Raw genomic sequence first — 25,216 nt, 5'->3', positions numbered from 1 at the left:
AAAAAGAGAGGACGCAGAAAAACATTCAGCAACTGGATAAATACTAATTTCCCAAACCAACTTTGGTTCTGATTATAACACTTGAAATAACACCCTACCTCTTTTGCCACTTTGTCAGGACAAATCCAACTCAGGAGCATATCCACGGTGCCTGTGCTGCATGCTGCTGTTAACCACATCGTGTTGCTGCTGTTGCAGCACAAGTGAGAGCGCACCATGTCTTTGTCCCACATCAGCCCTACAGCCTAGAAAAGGGAGGACAGTTTATTGCATTCATTATTTGTTTATTCAGTGATGAGTGACATAACAACCCCCCCCACCCAGACAGTGAAGATTTGGCAAAACCTGCACTGCAAATTTAAAGTCTTCTTGCTCTTGTAAATGGGTTGCTTAATTGTCACTTGGGGGTAAAAGCTGGAGGAATGGGTGTTTAGGCCATATTGGTAACCCTGTGCCTGTAGTCACTGGTGCTGAGTTTACCTGGTGCAGTGGTATGTGAACCTCCTGTAGGATTCGTCTCACAATGTCACTGACTGAGTCACTCCTTAATGTGACAATGTCTCCAAGGGTTATCGAAACATCTAAAGAGATTTAAATCTCACATTAGCACGACAGTTCAAAAACGTTTCCAATGGCTTCTTTTTAAAGCATTATTAAAATAGCAAGAGATGGCGTTCTCTTACATATTCAAATAGAATATGTGTTTTACAGTTACCTTGTCCGGGCCAGTTCTGGACATACTGGATGACGTCGAAGCTTCCTTCAAGCACTGGATGTAGCTTGCAGATGAAGTCAGCAGAGTCAGGGAAGGTCTTCTGGATGAAACGCAAAAAGCTGAAGAAAGAACGAGAAAATACAAAACTGTGAGTACAACAGGCAACCAATGAACCAGTGCACATATCCAGTGCATATCTGTAAAATCAAGTTTCTGTGCTTTTACATCAGTAAAATTATATTACCTCTTCATGTTTGTGAGTAAGGTTTGTGTGTTGTTCAGCATGTCTTCAAGAGAACTGGCAGAGAAGAGCTTGGGGAAGGCTAGGAGGGTTTCCCACATTGATGTCTCATTTTGCAGCTGATCGAAAAACATCACTGTCCCTCCTGCCAGCATTAGTATCTCATCCGGATCGGTTACCATTAGCTCTGTTAGTACCTGAGAGCAAAGGAAAACATCTGAACTGCTATGCAAAACTGGTTAGAAGAGCCATTAATCTATTAATTTCAAAAGGGACTGAAAGAACAGATCATCATTTTTAGTTTTTGCATGCAATTAAAAGGCCATTTGGCCTAAATGACAAACCTTAACGTACCTTGTTCAGTGTTTGAAGTGAGGCTTCTAACACAGTGTTGTTGGAGTTGCAGAAAGTTACCATAGCATGGGTGACTGCGTTGGGTGAGGTTTGGTTCATCCAAGGAAGTGTAACAGTGCAGATGGCTTTCTTAAAAATGTTCACTGACTCCATAATTGCGTTCATGGTTTCCTGCAAGACCCAGGTTGGAATTTGCAACAGTAAATAGGTATTCGATTCACTTACATCGATGTTAAACTTTGAATCAATTTATTATAATCAAGTGGAACAAATAAAATTCTTACAAACAGACAATTAGTTTTACATGTTTTCATACATTTCTACAGAGTGATAAAAACAATGCTCTTTATTGTCTCGAGTACTTGTACGCACTGAATTGACTGAAGACGCAGTTTTAATCATTCTATACTCTTTCAAGCCAATGAGAGACGTTTTGGAGTCTGTGTGGTCATTACATTATCTGTCCTCTAATTAGATATTTTCCTGTCATTAAACTTGCAGACACTCACCTGATCGGGCAGAGAGGTGTTGAGGGGAACCATGAAAGGAACATTTGTAAAGTTGGCTCTGTTAGATGAACCTTTAAAATATAAATCCACAGTTCAACTCAAGGAGAATATGGAAGTCAATACAATAATCTGAATACCAAATAATAAAGTCAAATTACAAAGACTTCTACTTTCCTGTATAAGCAAATCTTAACCAACAGCGTGAGTAATTTATCCTCGTTGTTACAAGAAGAAGAAAAAAAAATTGTACAACATAAGTGTATGTAAGTAATAACATACCAATAAAGCTTTCCATGAACTTAACCAACTTAGCAGGGTCATTTTGAGTGTCACTGGGGAAAGCCTGGCTGAAAAACTCCTTTCCTTGCATCAGACTTGCCAATGGAGATGTATCTGGCAAAGGAGCAGACCTGTGATGCGAAAAATCAAATGAAATGACATCAGAGTTATATATTGATTTTCGGAACAGTGAAATCAGTCATTCCCATTCACGCGCATACGTGTGAAATGATATTTCTTCAACATTAGTGGAATATTGACAAAGTCTTGCGTATATTTGTAATGGGAACACAGCTATAGTCACCAGCTCTACATTAGGTAGTTAACGCAGCCATTACACAATCCCAAATCACAGAAAGTCCACCACAAATATTTTGAAGAAGCAGAAGGACAATTTTTTCATAAGTATTGTGCATAGACTAAAAATGAAATGAAATGTGTAGCTGGGTAAACACTGAGCCATAAAACAAGAGCGAGTATACTAGTCTGTATTGTGCGTAATATTTGCTATTCAAATGTTAAGCTGTACTTTTTTCTAGATTTTGCAAGATTCTACATACTTAAATCTAAAAAACATATCATGACAATGACTATTGATTATTTTATTTTCATTGTCTTTTGTTTTTCTGTTTATTCTTGTTTATTATGGACCATATTTGGATCTGAATAAAAAGGATTGATTGGTAATGATAAGCAGCATCAGTCCTTAAGGGAAAACTAAGGTTAGGCCTTTTATAAAGCATGACTCAAACTTAATGCAGACAACCGGAACGACAACACAAACTAGTTTTTCTACCACCAGCATGAGGAAGTTGCATGCCATACCAACGAATGGCATGCAACTTATTTTTTCTACTTTATCAATCAAATAAGAAAAGCAACTTAAAAAAAAAACAGAAAAAAGAAAAGAAGCAATAAGTAAAGAGCTGTAGCCAGAGAAAAAGGATCAGAGCCAGTTTCTTCTATAAAAGATGAGTCTGCGGTGAGCACACAAAGCGTATTTGTAAAGGTAAAATAATGTAACAGACAGATTACCTTCGATCTCTTGATGACTTTGATGGAGATGTGTGCACCAGGCGGGATGTGTTGTGGCATTTGCTGTCTGTGTTGCAAAGAAGGGTCTGCAGGAAAGGGAAAAAGCCTGTGCTTGGTAGGTTCCTTGGTCCAACATAACCTAGAAGAGAGTTCGAAAAATGTTATAGTTGGATGTGGATGTTTAGAAGCAAAACCTTTAAGTATAGCAGTAACAAATTATAGGAGTTATTAATTTCTCATGTTTCATTTTGAAAGAACATTTCATGAGAAACAATGTCAAGGATAAAAAGTTTTAGTCTATTGTGCTGGTGTTATGTCACTTTTATTCCTAATCACTGCAAAACCAACACCACCTTTTGTTAAGAAAACAATCTCAGCTTTAGTACAATGGAAAACAAAAGAAAATGACGTGTGATGGCTGTGAAGATCAAGTTACTGTCAATCAGCTATCAGCACTAAATTAATGGAACTCTGCTTTCCTGGAATTCATTCTGGGAAACTCTTACTGTTTTCTCAGTGACAGTCACAGTGATTGTGTGAGTCACTGTCAAACCCAGAGAAAAGAAGAGAGAAGAAGGGATTTCTGAAAAACTTGAAATGAAAACATGAAACGTCACAGCTTTTATTTGCCTTTATGTGCCCAGTTTTACTGAGTAAATAAAGTGTTGACAATAGGAGAAGTTAATTGAAGAAAATGAAAAACTCATGAAAGCCAAAAACGATGTATTCATAAATAGATATGAAAGCAGTCTTTGTATTTGTTCTTCTACAATGTAGATGAACACTGACATATTGAAGCATGCAGTTTACTTCATTACCACCATTGCTATCAAGAATGTCTTTTTTTTTTCTTTTTAAGCTGGAACTATTTCAGTACCTGGTAACCGAAACAATAGATATTTTTTCTTCCTCAACATGAACAAATATTTGACTGTGAACACTCAAAGGAGTGTGTGTGGCACTCCTTCCTTAACTACAGATACCCAAAGGTTTTAAATAAATAACAGCATACAAATGGCAAGTCAGTAGTTGTGTAGCAAGCTTTATTCTTAAGAGGAGTTGGTGTTTGAGTTTAATTCTTCATTTGTTTGCTCTGATTGAGAAACTTGAAAGTCCTGAAACATCAAGCTACTGATCTTTAAGATGTCAATCCAGAGTCCTACACTGAATAGCAGCTCAGTAAGTCAAGCGCACTTTAAATCTGGTTTCTCAACTTTAAGTAAGTCCTTCATAAAGGCTTTGCAGGACAGAAGATAAATTTCCACTAATCCTGTGTTTTATTTTAAATATTCTCAATTAAACATGTTTAGCAACACTTGAAAAGCTATTAGAGATATAAGATACGTAAGATACATTTTATTTATTTATTCTTTTTTGGGGAGTGAGGGGTGGATATGTGCAATCTACCTTAAAGAATGGCTAGAAACAGAATAAAACATTGATTCATTCCTCTGCCTTTAGAACTTTTACATGATCTCGATGTAATGACGTTTGCTTTTCCAATACCTTCATTTGCTTTGCTTAGGCCTCTGAAATACTTTATTTGCTCCAGTTTTATACTCACATGTGTTTCTTACAATCGGAGGGAAATGGTCCCGAGTCACAGCGATGAGGATGAAGACGATCAAAGGCCAGGCAATCAGAGTAATGGACCACAGCTAGGATGACATCGTAGGCGTCAGTAATGGCAATCAGTTGGTTCATTTCCAAATTACACCTCAACAAAACGTTACATGAGACCTACTTAATTCTTAATGTAAATATCTAAGTGAAAGCGTCCACTACAGTGAAAAGTCACCCACCGGCTGTCTGATGATGCCCAGTCCATTCTTCCAGAGAAGAAGCTTCAGCTGTCTGAAGAACGCCATGCGACCAGGGAGGCTAAAAAAGTCAATCAAAGTTAAACACACATTGGTTCAGAGACATTCCCATTGTTACTTTTAGGCTAAAATAAATGGAAGTTTATAGAAAGCAGTAGAAATACTGTTTCTTAGTACAGGACGTTTTGTTTTTAGCTACAACATATTTATACTGAAGAACCACGATGGATAAATGATTCCAGGACTGAAATTCAAAGCATATATTCATAATTAGCCATTTAAATGGTTTTCAAACTGTGTTTTAATGGTACCCAGATGAGATTTTGGTTCTGGTTAAAGGTAAATACAAATAAGTTATTATGGTAATTTATTTCTATTTGTTGTCTGAAGAGTAATGTTAGTTGATTAACAAACTGAAGAAGGCCATATTGAAGGAACAAGTGCTGGAGGCGGATGATACAGTTTTTATTTACATCTGAAATAAGTTACAAGTTCAAGCTCAGAAACAATTTGCCAATGCTCATTGACCACATTTTAGTAACAATGTAATTGCCCATAAAATTATAGTATTTTGTGAATCAAAATACATATAAATCATCAGAAATCCAAATAAACAACAGTAAGTTTTATGGATTATTAGAACTCCTATTTCAGTAAAAGTTTAATTTCTAAATGTTCAAAAAATGTCATGTGATTTTTTTTCTAAGAGTCAGACCTTGCCAAGAAGCTTTCCCTGTCATGATGTAATGTTTTCCCGGCATTTATTTTAGGACAAAAACAAACAAACAAACAAACAAAAAAATATTTTGAGAGTTTTCTCCAGACATTTTCTACGGTCCTCTCCGTAACCTCTTTTTCTCCATTCAGTAATCATCCACAGAACATTTGGTAAGGTTTCTTTTTAACAATTTCCTTTAGACTTCCAGTCCACTTTAGAACAATCCCTTTAGAACAATCCCTTTAGAACAATCCTTTTCAACACTTTAGAACAATCCCTTTAGAACAATCCCTTTAGGGATTGTTCTAAAGTGTTGAAGGCGTTTTGAAGGTCCGAGTGTGGCAGTCATTACTGACTGCCACACGATAGAGGGGAGCTCAAATTAAGGGTGATGTCAAGGTGGACTTGACATCACCGCAATTATACAATTGTATACATACCAGTGTAAACAACCAGGAAGCTAATCAACAATTCTGGAAATGGTTTTCCAAAATACCAGGGGTGTAAAACTTTTCTTCATTTCATTTAAACTGTATTTTATTGACGGGTTACTTTTAAGCACAAAATCAAATGCAATGGCATGTAATAAAAACGTTTTCTTCAAACGATTTAGTCTTTTATGTGGCCATGGCTACTGGAGAAACTGTATCACTGTACCTAGTCTTCTTTAAAAGTAATAAATAATATGAGTGGAAAAACAGTTAAATTGACATAAGCATTTTCCAGACATCTTCAAGGAAAACAAATGTTCAACAAAAGCAACAAAGTAATTTTAAAGTAGTTAAACATAATTAAGAATGAGATAAGCAAACCACAGCTCTTATATAAAAAGTGGCATAGCTCTGTTCACAGCGAAAACAAATAAATGAAAAGAAAGTGAACTCTTTTTTTGTTTTCTTCTTTTTTAAATCAGCATTTAGAATTCACCCATGTGCTAAACATTTACATGCTATTACTTAATAATCCAACTTATTGTAAAAATAGAGTTTTGACCCACCTGAGCACTGTTGTCCTTGTAAATCAGTTAAATTGTTTGCTATCTGTGTGAAGTCCACGGGCTCATTAATAAGGACATCTTGCTGCAGGAGATGACCCCCTAGCAAGATGCCCTTTCCATCAGTCGTTCCCTAAAGTAAACTGAGAAAAATGTTCCTCAAAACAGGTCAAATCTAAAGCTCAGAACCCAAAACGTTCCCTCCGTGACTCCGCAGTGCCTGCAGCCGTATCAATCCTCACTTCATTAAACGCTCTTAGTTGTCCTGAGAATGACAAGCACCTCCTTTGTGCCAGTGGATCTGTGAAAGGGTGTGTACTCTTGCTGTGTTCTAAACAATGAAAGAAAAATCCTGCATTACTTCCTTGAACAAATAGACATAGTTAGAAACACAGAACGAGTAGCTTTTAAGAACTTGTTTACATTTAAAATCACGGGATTGTATGTTGTAGATTTATAGAACACCTTATAACATGTATATAAGCAATAATTAGAAAAAAGAATAATTCATAAGCCTATGGGTAAAACAGATTCATGGGAAAGGAGATGTGTGATGTGTACAATCATGCTATTATTCTACACAGTCCAAAGTGGCACAAAAGCATCAAGTTACGCCCAATCATTTTGTAGGCTGTTGTTGAGGCAGTAAAATTCTCCAGAGGAATTAGTCACACATTATCACAGGAAGAATCCACTGGGATAAATCATTTCTCCTTAATAGCTGAGAAACAAGATACACAAACACTAAATCATTGTAAAGTGACTGACAAAAAGAAGAAAGCTTTTAGAAATGGAGTAGCCAGCTATGTAAAGAAAAAGGGCAGGATTTCAGAAAAAAGAAAAACAAAATGGAAAGCATGTAATGTAAGTTGAACCACGTTTCCTTATACAGAAGTTGTATAACAGCATAGCGCTGCTCTGAAGTTTTATCTAAGTCTGGTAAAAGAGCAGCTGTCAAGCAAGCTGAGCAACAAAGACATTCTTTCCATTTCAGCTCTTCTGCAACAACGTGAGCCACTGAAAGCCTCAGGGTTGGGCCTTGTGGGGCTACAGGGGACATGTGACACCTTTGCTTTGCAAAACACCAAGAAGTCGTCCATCATTAAGGTAGATAGACCGGTTTTTTTATGCTGATATCATTATGTGAGGGTTAAAAGGCGTCACAGATCATGTAAAGCAAGGTGTAACTATACTGTTATTATTTTTTAACAAGAATTAACTTGTCTTAACAGATTTTTGAAGAATTAAGATGGTATATCAAAGTAAATAAATAAATAAATACAGTCATATTAAATTAATATCATTAAGAGGCACATTTTTTCAGTAACTTAATTCACTAACCCTTTATTTCTGTTCACTATGACGAGCCTTAACTTACAGCTAATGAAAACTTGACATTTTAGATTAGAATATTACATAATACACATAACAAAATCTGTTTTAATACAGGAATGAGGGCTTTATGAAAAACATGTTTCACATCTGCACGTAGGTTGTCATTTTCAAATGGTATCTTTAACCTGTGTTAATCGAGCCTCACCACAATGAATATTCAAACTGAACATGATTGTATAACAAAAAAAGTAAGCCAAATTTTTAAGTTTGGAAATCCATGTGAAAAACGGCTTAAATGTTTCCTCAGAAAAAAATAAAAAAGGTTTCATGTAAAATAAATGTTACATAAAATTAGTAAATGCAAAAATATTTTTAATGCAGAAATTGAATCTTTGCTACCACAGAATTAATTTATTTGAGGTACAAGAATAAATGTCCAGAGTTTATAGAAATGATTTATGAAGTTGGCTGTGATAAAAGCCAGTACAGATTGCTTTATGGAGATGCTTACTTAATTTGCCAACACGACTTGGAACCTGCTCATAATGCCAATAGCATCACTTCTTGCTTAAATAATCTGGGAATTGATACCACAGAGAATTTGTGGGATTTCATCAAGAGAAAGATATCATTAAATATATCAACATTAGCATGGCCATTGCTTTCCTGTGCAATTCCACTTGAAAAAAAATTTCTCACTTGCAGCACATTTTGAGCTTTCTCCCCTTGACTTGGATTGTCTCCTGTAGATTTTCTTTACGAGGCTAATTAGTGAACAGGAGGAAAAGTTGTGAACAATTACATGAATTTTCTGTGCTGTTTTTATTATTGTAGTCCGCCTGTAGTTTCAGCCACAGCAGCGGAGGAAGTGAACGAAGTGGTTCAGTTTGTGTTGGCCATGCTTCTTTTTGCAGTGGAGGACAGCTGCTTACACTGCAGACAATTTCTGTTAAACTTCTGGAGATCGAACTGGCACATTACATTTGCAATCATTTCTCAACAGCCAAGAGCTTCTGTATGAAGCAGAGTAGGACAAGGGGCTGGATTTAACCAGGCTGCCACAACATAGTCTTGGAGCTATAGGGAAGGGTGGCAGCATCAAATACACACAATCATTTTGTAAGCTGTTGTTGAGAAGGTATAATTCTCCACTGGGATTAGTTACACTGTAAGCTAGGAGAATCCACTGGGATAAGTCATGGGGGAAAACTGAGACTTTTTTTTCCTTCCCAGCAATTCCCCTGTTTAGTAAATGATGAAAGCTGTTTTAGAATGAGAGTCCACAATAATACAAAAACTAAGGGTAAGAGTTCAGAATAAAAAGCTGAATGGAAAAAATTGTTTAAGTTTCACATTTCGTTATACAAAGACACATAACTATGAATATGTTTGCACTAAGCTTTTACTGTACGTCAAAGAAAGCTCCAGAAAGGGGATCAGTCAAGCAGGCCGAACAACAAACACATTCTTTCCATTTATCAGCAGAGGTTACAGCAGTTTAGCTACAACATGAGCAACAGAAAGCTTCACTGTTGTGCCTTACAGGGCTATAGGTTACATATGGCCATTGCTTTGTAAAAGGTTGAGACTTCGTCACCAAGGTAACTATGGAGTTTTCTTTCAGTCCTGCTAATATCATGTGGTGGTCATAGCCACAAACATAAAGGTGAAGGTGTAGTTAAAAGGTGAAGGTGTAGTTAAAAAACACCTTATGTAAGAGGGTAATTTTCCAAGACTGCTGGTGAGGATTCAGACTGACCTTTAAAATAGGGATAGTACGTAAAATTAATGTTTTTGAGGTTTATATACGTTATTCCCTCATCAAGAACATACCTGCTTTGATTTGCTTTGATTCTTTATGCATTTCTAAGAAATCCTTGAATCTTTTGTTATATCTATGATGGCAGCCATTCAGCGGTGGTTAGGCGCTTGCTCTCACAAAGAACCGTCTATTTCCACAAAGTTCCTGTTGAAGCAGGAGTCTCAAGCCAAGTTTCACCTCACAGAGCACCCCTCCCCGGTCCCTGTCCCCCTCAGTTCCTTCAGACTAGCAGTAGCAGCAATTAGCAATCACCTGGCAGAAGTGCACATCTGCCAAGCTCATCTTATGAACTACTTCACAGTATTTCTGTGATGACGTCCTGTCATGTATATATCATGATGATGTCATGATTTATACAACATTTTTTCATTTAAAAAAAATTATAACTGAAGGTAACGTCTGTTTGATAGTTCTATAAAATGTAACTATGTGCCTAGAAAAAAAAGCATAATATCAAATCTTTAATCATTTGATAAAAATGAATTTCAGTTATGCATATACACTTTCTGTAAACAAATCTTCATTGAATGGTAGACCTTTACACCTAGCAAGCTTTGGTTCCTTCCTCTTGATGTGCTTTTGATTTTTTTATACATTATTCTTAAAATACTTCAGAATTCTTAAACAGTAAAAAACATTTTTGATAATATCAAATCTAAATCAAATACAGCCATACACTAGTGTCAGTCTCCACTTAACATAATTCACTGCACTTGTGAGTTAGAAATATAATGCATGGAATACAATTCGCTTTTATGAAAGATTCACAGACCATCAATCTAAATAAAGCTATATACAAATCAAATTTCTGAAGCCTACACTGTTGAGCAGCAGAGCTTGCACAGAGTTCAAACACAGTGGCCATCTAACACTGAAACCATGAAAAATCCCCAAACAGATCTTTTTTCATAAATCCGTCAGTCGTAATACTGCTTTTGGCACTTGTGCTTCAGAAGAGGTGGAGGTAAAGTTAATAAACAATTTTCCAGTGTGTGGGCTGTTCACATTTTTTCTCAGAGTCTCCACAGAATCGGTTGTACGTGGTTTTGGGATCAAACCCCAGGATTTCTCTTTCTTCGTGGATCCGAAAAGAGAAGGTGGAAACGGATGTCCCGATGAAGAACCTGGAAACAAACAATAAGAGATACAAATTAAGCAAAAATCTGTGAAAAAAATAGAGGGGAAAAAGACTATAAAGGTGCTTGAGAATGTCACTTGTGGTGAGAAACGGCATGAGTCACCCTGACCAGCTTATCAAGTTGGGTGATGTAGAAACTTATCAGATGTCCTAAAACAATGCTCTCATATAACAAAACAATTCAGTATCTTACCAGTCGCAACTCACCAACTGCACATGTTTTAGTTTTACATGCTGTATTTATAAAATGTGTTTTAGCTTAAAGCCTACCATTTTGCAAATTGACCATAATGCTGATAATCAAGCATTTAAATGCGCAATATAAATACAACTGTTAGTATACAACCACCGTCACATTAGTCATTACATTAAAAAAACAAGTGAAAAGTAATGTGATCTCATTGACATAAAAAAAAAACATTCCAAACTATGATGATTGCATTTCACTTAGTCATCAAGACAGGAATTCAACTCTCATTAAACACCTGATCTGGCAATAATGCTTTGCTGTAGAATAGACCCTTTTCACATGACGTCACACAACCTCCGTTTTGGCTCGAAGCTGTGTATCCTTAGTTCCGGTGTACATAGTAAGTAACGATAAAGTGGTCTATTTCATATATATATATATATATATATATATATATATATATATATATATATATATATATATATATATATATATATATATATATATATATATATATATATATATAAAGAGAGATTTAGATATATATCTATCTGACAGCATATGTTGATCAAACAGAACACCGGAGCATGGAGTTTACAGTCTCTAAAACATTTGCCTAAAATAAGATTTGAAGATGGCTCACGATTTGCAAACCAATTTTCTCTGACAACAAAATCTAAATTAGACAAAGGCTAGAAATTCTTCACCGAACAATACCTGTTTGACTATGAAGGTAGGTATTTTTGTTTTGCGTAACCGTTAGCTTAGCATTAGTGAATTTTGTTAGCTAGCTAACTACGTGACATAACTGTTCCTTAACCAGAACTTTTTACTATTTTTGAACTATAACGTTTTAGGCTCTAATCTTGATCAGATTCTTAAATTATAGACTGGAGTTGCCACTCATCCCATAAAATAGGGGTTTGTTTGTTATAAGTAGAGATGTCCGGTGCCGCCGCTGCTTTGTAATGCCTTCCTCTAATCGGACCACTTTTTCCGGTGACGAATAATCTAACGAGCTCGTATTTCAAATCCAGTAATCAGATTAAAGTTATTTTTATGTCCTTTATTTTCCATTAATACAGAAAATGAACCTCTAAACGTTACATCACTGACAGGCGGCGGTGTATATGTTTCCTAACTGTGGCTAAAGCTGCTGCTAGCTGGTTTACTCATGATCGGAGGCTGGTTGGAGAATGGTAAATTGACAATGACTAATAACGGTTATCTAACACGTAAACACTGTTTTATAAAACATCGAAAGTGAACCTCTAAACGTTACAGCGCTGACAGAGAGTATATTTTTTCCTAAATGTGGCTAAAGCTGCTGCTAGGTGGTTTACTCTCCGATCGGAGGCTGTTTATTTTATACACAGTTAGAGAATGGTGATTTTTACAATAATTAATAACAGCTATCTAACACTTAAATGCTGTTATTATTAAACTTACCTTTTATTATATCCTTAAGATTATGAGAATGCGGGAATTTTTCAGCTTGGTTCCCAAGGCAAAATCACACCGGAAGTAAAGATACCCAGGTTTGAGTTATGGCGGCCATTGTCTGACGTCACTGTGAAAAGGGTCTATTGGTCAAAACCTCAGTATTATTGCTGATACAAGTAAAAAAATAAATATATTTTTGCTTCATTTATATCTCTAATTGATAGTAATAATATGGGGTCTAACAGCATGTCAATCATATTAAAAAAAGCTTTCAAATGAACATGTAATTTACTTCTACCTTCTGATAAAATGAAAGGTTGGCAGGTCTGTATGGGTTTGCATATTTAAAAAAATGTTACACTGCCTCATTTCAAATTAGTTTGAATCACGTGGGTTACTAGGCAGCATTTTCAAAGTGTCTACAGTTGTTTTTAAGCTCTAAAAAAAAAAAAGTAAAATAATTTTTTTATGGAAAATACCGCTAACGGTGGGCAGTAAAGTACAACCTGTCAAAGGAAATTACCTTGCATGAGCACATATCCACTGGTCAATAATAGCCACTCCTCCATCTCTGAGCAGCTCCAGATCCTCTTTGGATGGCTCAAACCGCACCATGTCTGGCAACAATCTTTTCAGCTCTCTCAGTTCTACATGGATAATAAGATCATTACCATTTGCTTGTTCTGTTGTCTTTATAACTTTTTATGGGATTTATTTGCTTGTTGAATCAAATGCGATCTAAAAGGCTAACAGTAGATTAGATTTTGCATATGATCAGAAAAAAAAAATCACAGGTAGTAGAAATAATATTTAGGAACACAGGTCCAAAAGCAATTGGTAATGCATAAATGAGTGGAACAAATACACATTATTTTGATAGATTTATTTCTTTCAATATAAGCTGGTCTGCCATTTACCTTCTCCGTCTGCATCAGTTGCAACAAACACTGTCTGAAGTTTGTGTTTCTTCATCATACTGCGTATCTTTTTGGCTGCCCCTTTCAGGCTGGGCACATCATCTCTGTGACCCCAGATGAAGTCCTTCCTGCGAAGATGAACCCCAATATATGGACCTCCGATAGCAGAGCCAGGCTTGGACTGATAGGAATTTAAAGGAACAAGTTTAAATTGTTGAATTATCGCTAGTTCTGCTGTACATAACTGTGTCTAACGGTTATGTAGAGTAACAATATAGACTTATGTTACATTAAACTAGGTCTGCTAAGAAAAAATGCTGCCAATATTTACCAAGAGTGTTGCACTGTTTTCCTGGGTGTTTGTTTTTTCCTTCTACTTCACAATTCCACGTTATTTTGAGTGGCTTTATCATAATAAAATACATACTGAGATTTGTTGTTATGTACATGAAAAGATATGAAAAACCATAATTCCTTTTACAAGGCACTATGTAATCAGGATATTTTTCAGCACTGGGATTGTGCTGAAATCCCAGTGCTGTGATTTGACACCCCCTCAAATTGCAGAATTTGCTGGTTCAATAAGCAATGAGATAACTAAACAGAGACGTGCAATATCTTATAGTTCATCATCAACTAGGAAAATAAGTACTGATGATCTAAAATGATCTCCAAATGTTCTAAAATGCTAAAAACTGCTAGCTTGAATGGGACTTTACTGCTTCAACCATCATGAGAGCATCAGAAGGTGCTGTATTGACATTTCAAAATTTGATCAAATGGAATTATTGCAGACTGAAACCTGTGAAAAAATATATTCTAACAAAGATTTGTCTCTTTTATTTTTATTTTTTTAACTGGCTGAGATAAAATATATTTAGCTGGTTTCTGTTTGTACTGCTAATTGTCCATCCATTGCAGTCATTACTTCTGTTTTCTTGTCAAAGAGGGTAGTGGTTTTACATAGTTCAATACATTGTATAATCCATCTACTTGAAAGAGACAAAATATCCCCCCACAAGGTTGTGAATATGGTTATAAGGCAAACATTTCATAACATGGAGTTTTCTAGGAAGCGGATATGCGATAATAAAGTACACAATGACTCACTTTCATGCGGGTCCAGTCTTCATTATATAGTGTGCGGTCTTTGTCATCTGTGGAGTTCAGATATTTTGCTCTGAAATCATCCCCTATGAGTCGCAGGTGCTTGGCAAAAACCATGCTGCGCCGGGTCTAAATGAGGCGAAATAAATGTAAAGATCTCTGCAAATTCTAACAGAAAACATCCTTTAGCATGCAAATAAAGGTTAATGTGCTTTCTCAGAGAGAGAAGAGCAATGCCCCAGGATAGGTCAACATTAACCTAATGTCAGATGTCCCCTCTGCTGTCCCTGACCAACACGTCATCAGCTGACTCTAGCAAGCAACCCAATCGTCCGGCCCTCAACATCAGCCACATCCTGGGCCATGATGGCAGTTCAGCTGTGTGATGAGTTTCAGTTTAATGCCTTTTTGGACTGTTGTTCAAGAGCAAACAATTGCATTTTCTGTTTGAAATGTGTAGTTTGTTTCAATGTTAAAGAAAGAAGTGATGAAGCACTTGATGTGAGGGGATTTGTTGTTTACATGTCCACTCAGTTTCAGTTTTGCTTTTTTGTTTTTTTCTCTCTCTCTTTTTGACATGCCTAATGTCAGAGTAATCATTTAAAATTTCCATAAGGCTTTTGAATTTTATAGAAATAAGTCCTGAATGCTCCTTTTCGAAATGTTGGTTAAACTGGTTCTGAATTGTTGTTAAGGAAAATAACGAACAAAAATAATCCTTTTGTAGACCAAAACGTCTAATACAGAGGTAGTGTTACTTACATTCCAGTAGTCTTTTCCAGCATAATGATCATGTAGGAGAGTCTCTGCTCTGTCAAGCATGACTGAGCTAAAAAAAATAATAATAAAAAAAATCATCACAACAATGCCCAAACAAGTTGATTAAATCTGGGTTTCAGTAAGGCCAAAGAGAACAAACCGAGAAACACCACTCTAAAACAACAAAGAATTCAGATCATTCCTCCCTGGACACAAACAAAGGACAGGGATGGGTTACTTTTCAAGGAATGTTGCACCTAATCTTTCTCAGTATTTGAAAGAGTGGAACCATTTTTAGTTAGATTTCAATTTTGCCTGATCCCGTTTTTCCCCCCTAAGGACTGAAACACATAAAAGGACAAATGTGATCCAAATAATAATAGCAGTCTTGTATCCCCCAGAAAATAAAGGAACTACAAAATAATTTTAATTTATGCATCACAGCATATGCCTCTAACTTTTATTAATTATTGTCAAGATGTGCATCAAATTATACGCACATTGGTGAGCATTCTTAGATGTGATAAATAATAAAATAAAATAACAAAACTTAAGAAAAAAACAACTGTTTGTGAGGGGATTTGTTTTTTATTCTCCACTCAGTTTCAGTTTTGTTTTGTTTTTTTCAGCATTTGAGCTGCTGATTACTGATATGTCAGTCAAGGAAAAATGGAGGATTCTGATTTCTGGAAAACTGACTGGAGCATCATCAGTGCTAACGTGAGATCATGACATAGTTTCAACAGTTTAACAGTAAATTCAATGCAGAAGCATTTCAAGTTAAACAAAACTGACTCACCCCAATGTATTTGGGCATTATGATTTCTATCATTATATCCAATATACTTCAGTATTAACTTTTCTTTGGATTTTATCATTTTTTGAATTAAAAATGTGTAATGGTATATGGTATTTCAGAAAGTATTTATGTTTGCGGAATGTGAGATATATTTGCGGACTTACACTGCTGTGAAGTTTTTCTGAAGAACTGGGGCCATGATGGATGCATGGCCCTGAGCCGATAAACATGTCACATTTCGAGCCCTTGTTTCTTCATAGCCCCAAAACCAGCCCCTGCAGAAACACACAGAATAGTACAGAAAAAGAGCTTGTTTCTACATGTCTGATTAAACATTTCATCAAGATGAATTTACTTGACATTTATTCTTTATCATTCCTACTGTGCTCTCAAGCTGGTGTATATTACACGTACAGCCTATGAAAACTTTATTTGTATTGTATTTATTTATTTTTTTTACCTGTAGTAGCCCTGTTTATCTTTGGTGTACAGAAGCTTCTCAATGCATGCACGCTCGTCAACTTTTTCCTCCCATTTTCCATCAGTCCATCCCTCGGCATAGTTCTGTAGCACAAGCACCTGGTCTATGAAAGGGCCTCCATTTTCTAAATTGAAAAAGGGAACAAGTTCTGCTACACTGAATTTGACATTTACATCAACAGTATAGTTTAAAATGTTTAAATGTGCAAATTGGTGTTCTCACCAGCAATAAATTCCTCATACTCAATAACGGGTACGTTGGCTTGCAGGCTGGTCATGCTGAAGAACTCTCCCCATGGGATACGAATCTGGTGGATATCAGGACTTTGCCAGTGATAGAGTCGACCCCAAGGGGGGAGGACCAATACCCAGTCATCCCCCTCTTTCCTCAAAGTCTTGACCAGTGAGGCCATGCGGATGTAGACATCTCTTCGCAAATTAAACCCTTCCGGTGGGTTTACATCATATAAAAGGTACCTGATATGCAAAAAAAAAAAAAAAAAAAAAAAGAGATACATTTTAGTACTAACTTTACAATTATACATGTTGAATCAAGTCTACATTTTGTTTATAGTGTTCTTACAAATCATAAGATTAGGTTTGATCGAATCGAATACGTCACCTTTTGACGATGAACAAAAAAGCAAACAAGTTTTCAACTGTTGCAGGCAATTTTACCACTGCAGGGACGAATTAAGACTAGGTTTAGATTAAGGTCCATGAAATAATATTTAATCATTTATTCTCTATGCCGAATACATACATAGCACAATGACGTTAGGTTAACCTAGGTAGGCATACACATAAAAAGGGTTAATAAATCGTATAGGTAGAAAGAGCTTAAAATAACAACTTTTTTTAAAGGAATCATGTGTAACGCTCGTCGGAGGAAGAGGGCTCGAATAATAGGTATGAGGTAAACACACACTTAAAAGTCGAAGACTGTTGCCAAATAGTGACGTACAAATCAAAGTAAACACCAACTTGTAAAGAAAAAGCGACAATTTTCAATTCAGCATTTCTGACAAGCTAGGTCAATAAACTCACCGAAGATCCCTTGCTGCAGAGATTGACACTGAAGCCGTGCGGCTCGCACTGAACACATCTTCAGATTGTATTGTTTGTAATGCTGCAAAAGCGACGAAAATAGACAAAAAGAAAGGGCTAAACGAATCCGTTGATGCCACATATATAAGAGGTATATGCAGTGGGCTATACGCCATTTTTCCTCCCAGCCACGCATTTCCGGAAGCTGGGAAAGCGTCTGTAGTTGCCAAGCAACTACCAAGAACTTCTTCTTCTTCTATTCTATTATGACGGATCGCAAGCAACTTTCATATGAGTACGCCATCTACTGCACTTTAGTCCGTAGCAGCATAACTTACATCCATTATTCTATTTTTTTTTTAAATTTTGCATTATGAAAATAAATATTGCTCTCTTTAATCTAAAAGTATCCTCTATGTTTCCTTCAGTTACCAATATTCATTTAAGCTCCCATTCATGTCCTGTCCTTGTTATTTTTCTTAATCTCTCCTTTTCAGGCTCAACACGTAATTGATTAATGTGTGTTCTACATTTTCTTTCTCTCCACAACCTTCATATTTATAATTTTTCCTCCCAGTTAGACATAAAATGTAATTTAAATAGATAATTATATAGCTTATTTTTTAACTTGAGAATAAATAAATTAAGTTTAATGATGCTAGATGAAATGCCATAGCTAATGCTTAATGTAACATATGAAGTAAAATTGTTTACAGATACGAATACTTATTTTTATACCTCAAATTGTTATGCCACAAAACCTAAGCTCAACTTGAATGCTTGGGAAAGCCATGAAAGACATAAGACTATGGGTATAGAGTACAAACACAAACAAATTATTTTCTTTAGCATGAGCATTTATTGAGCAACAACAAAGTCAAAAGTAAGATTAATATGTTTTAATGTTCTGATATGAATGAAAGACCAGCCAAACACCAAAAAAATCAGAACTTCACTGGGACAATAAAAAGAGGTCAAGATGCCGTTTAAAATGGTGATTAATACAAACCAAATATCTGAAAATATGCAAGAAGTGGGTTCCGTTCTTTAATACATAAGAATATCTTGCTTTTTATTTAATATTCATCGTCTTCCTCCTCTTCTTCAAATGAGTCGATGCCCAGCTCTTCATAATCTTTCTCCAAAGCAGCCATATCTTCTCTGGCCTCTGAGAACTCTCCCTCCTCCATTCCCTCTCCAACATACCAGTGGACAAAGGCTCTCTTGGCATACATGAGATCAAACTTGTGGTCGAGCCTGGCCCAAGCCTCAGCGATGGCGGTGGTGTTGCTCAGCATGCACACAGCTCTTTGCACCTTAGCAAGGTCTCCTCCAGGAACCACAGTTGGAGGCTGGTAGTTGATCCCCACCTTGAAACCTGTGGGGCACCAGTCCACAAACTGGATGGTACGTTTGGTCTTGATGGCGGCAATGGCCGAGTTGACATCTTTGGGTACAACATCGCCACGGTATAGCAGACAGCAAGCCATATATTTGCCATGACGTGGGTCACACTTCACCATCTGATTATCTGGTTCAAAACAGGCATTTGTGATCTCAGCCACAGACAGCTGTTCATGGTAGGCTTTCTCAGAAGATATAACTGGAGCATAGGTGGCCAGAGGGAAGTGGATTCGAGGATAAGGCACCAAGTTGGTCTGGAACTCTGTCAGGTCAACATTCAGGGATCCATCAAAGCGGAGAGATGCTGTGATTGAGGACACAATCTGGCTGATAAGGCGGTTCAGATTGGTATAGGTTGGATGTTCAATATCAAGGTTCTTGCAGCAGATATCATAGATGGCCTCATTGTCCACCATGAAGGCACAGTCGGAGTGCTCCAGTGTGGTGTGGGTAGACAGGATGGAGTTGTAAGGCTCTACTACTGCTGTAGAAACCTGGGGTGCCGGATAGATGGCAAACTCAAGCTTTGACTTCTTGCCGAAGTCAACAGAGAGTCTTTCCATGAGCAGAGAGGTAAAACCAGAACCTGTTCCACCACCAAAAGAGTGGAATACCAAGAATCCCTGGAGACCACTGCACTGATCAGCCTGTAGACGCAGAAACATAAATACTAATCAAACCATTCTAACAGCTTGTTTTATTTCTCGCATGGACTGTTGCTGAGTCTGACTGGATATGCTCATTGACAGATTAACTCTGTAATTTTCTTAGAATTTAGGTCCAAATAAAAATATGATTCAAGTGTTTTACCAGTTTGTGGATCCTGTCCATGACAGAATCAATAATCTCTCTGCCAATAGTGTAGTGACCTCGGGCATAGTTGTTTGCAGCATCCTCCTTTCCAGAGATCAGCTTTTCAGGATGGAAGAGTTGACGGTATTTTCCTGTTCTCACTTCATCTGATAATTTAGAAAAATAAATGTATGACTGTTAGATCAATCTGATCAGTGAAAAATAGCTAAATTTTCAAACATTTAACAGTTCAATTTGATATTTATGTATGTCAAGAAAAGAAGTAAACAACTTCCAAAAATGTACTTTCTATATATATAAATAAGAAATAAAAAATACTGACCAATGACAGTGGGCTCCAGATCAACAAAAATTGCCCTTGGGACATATTTCCCAGCACCTGTCTCACTAAAGAAAGTGGTGAAGGAGTCATCAGGACGTGTGGGGGAACTGCTTGCCATCTGGCCGTCTGGCTGGATACCATGCTCCAGACAGTAGAGCTCCCAGCAGGTGTTCCCCATCTGCACACCTGCCTGGCCCACATGGACAGAGATGCATTCACGCTGCAACAGAATAAAGACATTATGAGCAACTTCAGAAGGCTTGAAACAGTGTTATTATGCATTTCAGCCACTAGGGGGAAGCAAAGCCAAGATGTTCATGGTAGAACTTCACTGGGACTATAAAAAGAGGTCAAGATGCAGATGTCCCTAGATTTCATGTAGATGCTACAAGTGGGTGTGAACTGTTTGTTGGCTGGTACAGAGGTTGAGCTCACACACCACATATTAGCAGTTGCTATTCATGCATTGAAAATAATTTAAAAGGACACTTGTCATGGTGGCAGACGTGGAAACATTAAAATTATTTAAACCAGTTTGCCACTCGTTACCTATTTAATGCCCATAATGAAAAAAAAATATATATATATTTATGATGAACCTTGTATGAGTATAGGAAGTCTGACCATATTTTTTTGTTCTCAACTACATATTACCCTGCAAGAGCAAAATCAGACCCTATATGTACAAATGACTTTCAGGAGTAATTGTATCTTTATCATTTTTATTTTAAAAACCACTCATATTTTATCCTTCTACATCACAGTTCTGAACTACTGGTGGTGAACCCATATAAATCTGAAGGAATCATGTTGAAGTTGTCGCAGTCGGTGGTTGTTATGTTAAACTAAACTAAAAGTTCAAGGTGAACAGGTACTTCATCTTTTTCCCTTGCCTGACTTGCCAGAGGTTTCAGTTTGGCAGAGTTATTTTTGTTAACTCCTACTAACCTGACACGTAGCTGTAAACACAGACTGCCAGCCTTCCAAACACTGGTCATCATCAAATAGAATTTTAAATCCTATTCACGCAAAGTGTTTCTCAAAACTATGTTTACTACATGGGTGATGAGGGTTTAAAATGATTAAAAAAAAACTCACCGCACGTATGAGTAAGTAATGCAGAGATAGATTTAAAAAGCAAAACTGTCTACAACTGTAAACCTTTTAATGACAAGTTGTAGACAGTTGGTGATTCCCAGGTACGCCAATAATCAAGTGCCAAAAATGTGATACACACTTTTTTTCACATCAGCAAGCAATTCCTTCCTGATGTTTAACATATAATAGGGAAAAAGACTAATTTCAACATCCTTAGTGATTCTAACTCTGCCAACCATACACATGTACAAACACACAAATGCTCGTTTTAGTAATTTGCTCAAATGTACCATTCATTAATGAAAGTTAGTTGTTTATTTTATATTTGGTGAGTTGGAACCATGTCTGATTTACTTTTGTCAAAAAAATTTTTTTTATGAATATAGTTTTTGTTTGATTTGTATTTCATTTCTCATAATCACTGTAAAAAACTTGGAGTTTTAGACGCCTTGTTGCGCAATGTTGCCCTGAGGCAACAAACCCAAATCCGGTTCTGGGAGATGTCAGGGTCCAATTTTATGATTGATATGTAATTAGGGACCAACAAGCTCCCAAAAGAATGCAGGAAAATATTTTTTTCCCCCAAAAAACAAAAAGTCATGCCATAGAAGGTTAAATTGATGGTAGCCATATTGGAGTTTAGGGTTGCGGTTGACATTTTTCTCATTTGGAATGCTGATTTCAGAGGACCTTCTCCCAATGATTTCAGACTTTTAATTTTCAAATGAAACACATAAACTGTATTTTTCAACCAAATATGTTTTTTAATGTCACAAAAAACACAATGAACTTGAAGGCCCAATTGTAAAAATACTTTAAATTGTCAGCATGTGGTATTTAGAAAAGTTAGAGTTTATTGAGGTGATACTTGTAAGATGTAATGAAACCTTTGTTGGATGCAAAAGTGTTATTGGTTAACAGTTTCTTAACCAATGTTGTACATTACAAATAAAAACTATAACCACTGTTGCTTACAATAGGCTGCCAAGTAAGTGCTGATGGCAACAGCTGCTAACTACACACAATTTCCAAAGTAAAGTTCCCTGTTTTGAATTTATCGTGAAATAAGGCTGAATGGGTATTTTTTTGTTTTACTTGCCCATCATAATCAACAGTAATCATGTGGGAATTGGGTGGGAAACACCTTAAACACAACGGATCAAAATGAGGATTGATTTTTTTCCCCATCCAACTCTACAATTTTAACATTTATATGATCAAAAATTACTTCAGCAGCAACAAAGGCACTACCGGTAAATGTTATGCATCTAATTTTCTTTGGCAGGGCAAACATACAGCGTCAGTGTACTCGGTAAAAACTGATGACATTCGTCTTCTACAGCAATTCTGTCTCTAACAAGCTGTGTTTACACTACACAGTGCAAAGAGAACACAGAGGGCAAAAATATGGTGAAAACATCATTTAAAACAATAAAATGACTAAAGTTTATCTGATAGATGGGCCAACTTAAACAGACGTGAAAGCGTTCTTCTACAATTGCAAAATGGTATTTATTCTAATTCTTAAAGCTGCTGGAGAAACATATTCCAGTGAATTCAGAAGAAGTATTTCCTGTTCTGCAGAGTTATTTGCGTTATCTTAGTTGCAACTGGTTTGTCACCTGGCGTGTTCTTGTCACCTAACTATCTAACTACACTGCTTCTACAATCATACCCAGTTTTTTAAAAATGTTACTTCATAGAAACAAGCATATTTTATTTTGGTTCACATAAAACAAATGCATCTGAGTAATGTTGGGAATGCAGATAGACATTTTGTATATTGGATGCATTTTTAATGTTTTTCAATCACCTGGTAATAGACAAGTCATCAGCACCTGCTCTCACAGCCACCTCAGCTGTTACTGACAGTCACTATTTCTGACAGAGGGGTCCTGCTTCAGCAGGCCACACTAGGAAGCACATCAGGACTGTTGCATCATTTTAGCACCATCTATCCAAATTCCGAAGAGACGGTCATACAAACAAAACTTTGGAGTGAAAGTTTCTCTAAAGCAGGCATATAGGATTATACTTGCCATGGTTTTAGAAGAGTAACCACAAACAGGAGGACTTTTTCAGACTGAGCTTTGCTTTCGTAGCGTCTCACAGCGGCCCTCAACGTGGTCCTGGTGAGAAGGTTCTGCCAGGTGGGCGAAGCCAAGAGCTGCCACGAACTGCTGTGATGCATGCCACACCCATCTGTCAATTTGACGTGGAAGTGCATTTCGAGCTCACGCACAGGTTGTTTTGAGGTCGGTTTTCTAGAAATGTTAGTCCTCACCCAAACTCATTCCGCTGGAAAATAAATAAATAAATAAATGAATGAAAACCAAAAATCAGATCTAACCTTCTCGAAAAACAAAACAAAACGAAAGAAAAAAAACAACTGATATTTAATTGTATTTGCAGTGTGGCTTGTTAAACACTAGGGGTCGCAGTTTGAATAAGCAGCAGTGCACGGGGCACATTGGACAGGGCGCAGGGCAGGACCTACTCAAACCTTTTCAGACTGGTATTGAAAACTATTTTTTTGTGTTAAATTGTGAACACTAGAGGTCGTAGTTTGTGTGAACAGTAGTTTGCTGTGTGATCTACAGGAAATGGAGATGGAGAAAATAAACAGAATTTTCACAGATTTCACAGTCTTGTTGAAAGAAACATTTTAAATGAATTGAGAGCATCAAAATGTTCTCAGTACAGATCAAAATCTAGGGAGACTTGTGTTTCACAGTGATGACGACTGTGACGTGCTCTGTCATGCTGGGGAAAATGTTGTTTATTATCAAAATGTTCTTGGATCACTGGGCATTTTAATCTCATTCTTTCTTTGGTCAATGCAGCATTTTCAGGCAGAGCTGTGAGTGAGCTGACTCCGTAGCCCTTCTTTACACGAGGCCAGTGTCCAAAAGCTACTGACTTGTTGCTAAAGCAATTTATCCTTTGTCTTTTAAATTCTTGATGATTTGATTCATAATGCATGTCGTTATAATTTTAGCAGGAGCTTAATAACTTAATATGTATTAGAAAACAGCAAGGATATAAAATAAAAAAACAATTAGCGGAAAGTTTTTGCATGAGTCCTTTGCATGACCATTCATTTATGTTAATTTTACAATTGTGTTATTTAGTAAATCTGGTCAAGGCTACTTTCTTTTAGGGTTTTTTGACAACTGTAGCAACCAAAACGTCTTTCCCCAACAGGCTTAAAGAAATATTTATAGAGAAACATTAAACAGCAAGAGTGAAAGAGTCAATCAAATCTTCTCCCTACATGACAAGTTAGGTAAAGAGGAATACCTAAAATTTCTGGAACTTTCCTTTATTCTTGTGTTCACTGTAAGAAACAGAAAGGAGGAACATTATCTAAGAGAACTCTGGCCATTGTAAGGAGGAAATGGCTGACAGTAGCTTCTGTTTACCTAAGCTACAGAATGTCTTGTACATGAAATTGTTAAGCAAACAGTGCATTCACTACTGCAACGAAGGCTTTACAGTCCATGAACTAAAAGCTGCAGGAGGCGTGATTAGACAACTTCAAAGCTTTTATTTCTGATGGACTTCACACAGTGGAAGTCAATCAGAGATTTATGACTGGACCAACACCTCTAGGAGGCTAGTGTGGAGCATAAATATGGTAGACTGAAAAAATAGGTTGTGTGTTTCTCTTTTTTTTTTTTTTTTTTTTTTTTACTATTTTATAGGGTTTTAATTAGGGTGTTCTGCTAAAATGTACACCTTAATGACATTCAAATGACATAACTTTGCACATTCAGAGTGCATACAGATTTCTTTGCAAATTCCTGCTTTAATACATGTGTCAGTTCACATCAGAAGGAGAAAAAAAGTTGTCTGACAATGAAGCATCACTTTAACC

General features: G+C 36.6%; 3 protein-coding genes across 4 annotated transcripts in view; all 3 read right to left on the bottom strand.

Annotated features, from left to right (window-relative positions):
- abca12 (ATP binding cassette subfamily A member 12) overlaps positions 1 to 6,927 on the bottom strand; it is a 67,201-nt gene extending 60,274 nt beyond the window's left edge. Inside the window, exons 1-11 of the mRNA XM_088001745.1 lie at positions 6,669 to 6,927; positions 4,936 to 5,014; positions 4,698 to 4,791; positions 3,134 to 3,272; positions 2,099 to 2,229; positions 1,820 to 1,890; positions 1,311 to 1,481; positions 960 to 1,153; positions 716 to 834; positions 481 to 581; positions 99 to 245 (exon numbers count right to left, since the gene is read on the bottom strand). Coding sequence (XP_087857871.1) covers positions 99 to 245; positions 481 to 581; positions 716 to 834; positions 960 to 1,153; positions 1,311 to 1,481; positions 1,820 to 1,890; positions 2,099 to 2,229; positions 3,134 to 3,272; positions 4,698 to 4,791; positions 4,936 to 5,001 — 1,233 coding nt within the window. The 5' untranslated portion in view covers positions 5,002 to 5,014; positions 6,669 to 6,927. The remainder of the gene's footprint in view (positions 1 to 98; positions 246 to 480; positions 582 to 715; positions 835 to 959; positions 1,154 to 1,310; positions 1,482 to 1,819; positions 1,891 to 2,098; positions 2,230 to 3,133; positions 3,273 to 4,697; positions 4,792 to 4,935; positions 5,015 to 6,668) is intronic.
- Positions 6,928 to 9,384: 2,457 nt separating this feature from the next.
- Positions 9,385 to 18,464, bottom strand: pofut2 (protein O-fucosyltransferase 2). 2 transcript variants are annotated; one of them, XM_088001732.1, is made up of 9 exons: positions 17,703 to 18,464; positions 16,879 to 17,132; positions 16,636 to 16,780; positions 16,340 to 16,450; positions 15,380 to 15,446; positions 14,621 to 14,746; positions 13,511 to 13,691; positions 13,117 to 13,240; positions 9,385 to 10,946 (listed from the first exon to the last, which is right to left on the bottom strand). In XM_088001732.1, exons 1-9 carry the CDS (start codon positions 17,876 to 17,878, stop codon positions 10,793 to 10,795), a joined length of 1,338 nt encoding a protein of 445 aa, XP_087857858.1. In that variant the 5' UTR covers positions 17,879 to 18,464; the 3' UTR covers positions 9,385 to 10,792. The 2 variants fall into 2 exon arrangements, with proteins under 2 accessions (XP_087857858.1, XP_087857863.1); XM_088001737.1 differs by lacking the exon at positions 9,385 to 10,946 and adding an exon at positions 12,352 to 12,720.
- Positions 18,465 to 18,538: 74 nt separating this feature from the next.
- On the bottom strand, positions 18,539 to 23,537 carry LOC106913013 (tubulin alpha chain). The gene is made up of 4 exons (XM_088001727.1): positions 23,379 to 23,537; positions 20,242 to 20,461; positions 19,917 to 20,065; positions 18,539 to 19,753 (listed from the first exon to the last, which is right to left on the bottom strand). The coding sequence occupies exons 1-4, from the start codon at positions 23,379 to 23,381 to the stop codon at positions 18,779 to 18,781; spliced, it is 1,347 nt and encodes a 448-aa protein (XP_087857853.1). The 5' UTR covers positions 23,382 to 23,537; the 3' UTR covers positions 18,539 to 18,778.
- Between the last annotated feature and the right edge of the window lie 1,679 nt (positions 23,538 to 25,216).

Source organism: Poecilia mexicana, unplaced genomic scaffold, assembly GCF_051168715.1.
Source record: "Poecilia mexicana isolate PSO_F unplaced genomic scaffold, ASM5116871v1 scaffold_2, whole genome shotgun sequence".
Classification (NCBI taxonomy): Eukaryota; Metazoa; Chordata; class Actinopteri; order Cyprinodontiformes; family Poeciliidae; genus Poecilia; species Poecilia mexicana.
The sequence above is the reverse complement of the archived record's forward strand: the minus strand, read 5'-3'. Positions and strand labels throughout refer to the sequence as shown.

What these genes read in the sequence shown, in the direction of transcription:
- pofut2 (XM_088001732.1), bottom strand. Translation starts at nt 17,878, where the DNA reads ATGGCGTATAGCCCACTGCATATACCTCTTATATATGTGGCATCAACG. An exon ending in GTATGAGGAATTTATTGCTG is followed by an intron (nt 16,781 to 16,878) that starts GTGAGAACACCA and finishes TTTTCAATTTAG; the next exon opens with AAAATGGAGGCCCTTTCATA. An exon ending in AAGACTGGACCCGCATGAAA is followed by an intron (nt 13,692 to 14,620) that starts GTGAGTCATTGT and finishes AATTCCTATCAG; the next exon opens with TCCAAGCCTGGCTCTGCTAT.
- LOC106913013 (XM_088001727.1), bottom strand. An exon ending in TCTGGAGCCCACTGTCATTG is followed by an intron (nt 20,066 to 20,241) that starts GTCAGTATTTTT and finishes CTAAATTATCAG; the next exon opens with ATGAAGTGAGAACAGGAAAA. An exon ending in TGGACAGGATCCACAAACTG is followed by an intron (nt 19,754 to 19,916) that starts GTAAAACACTTG and finishes CTGCGTCTACAG; the next exon opens with GCTGATCAGTGCAGTGGTCT.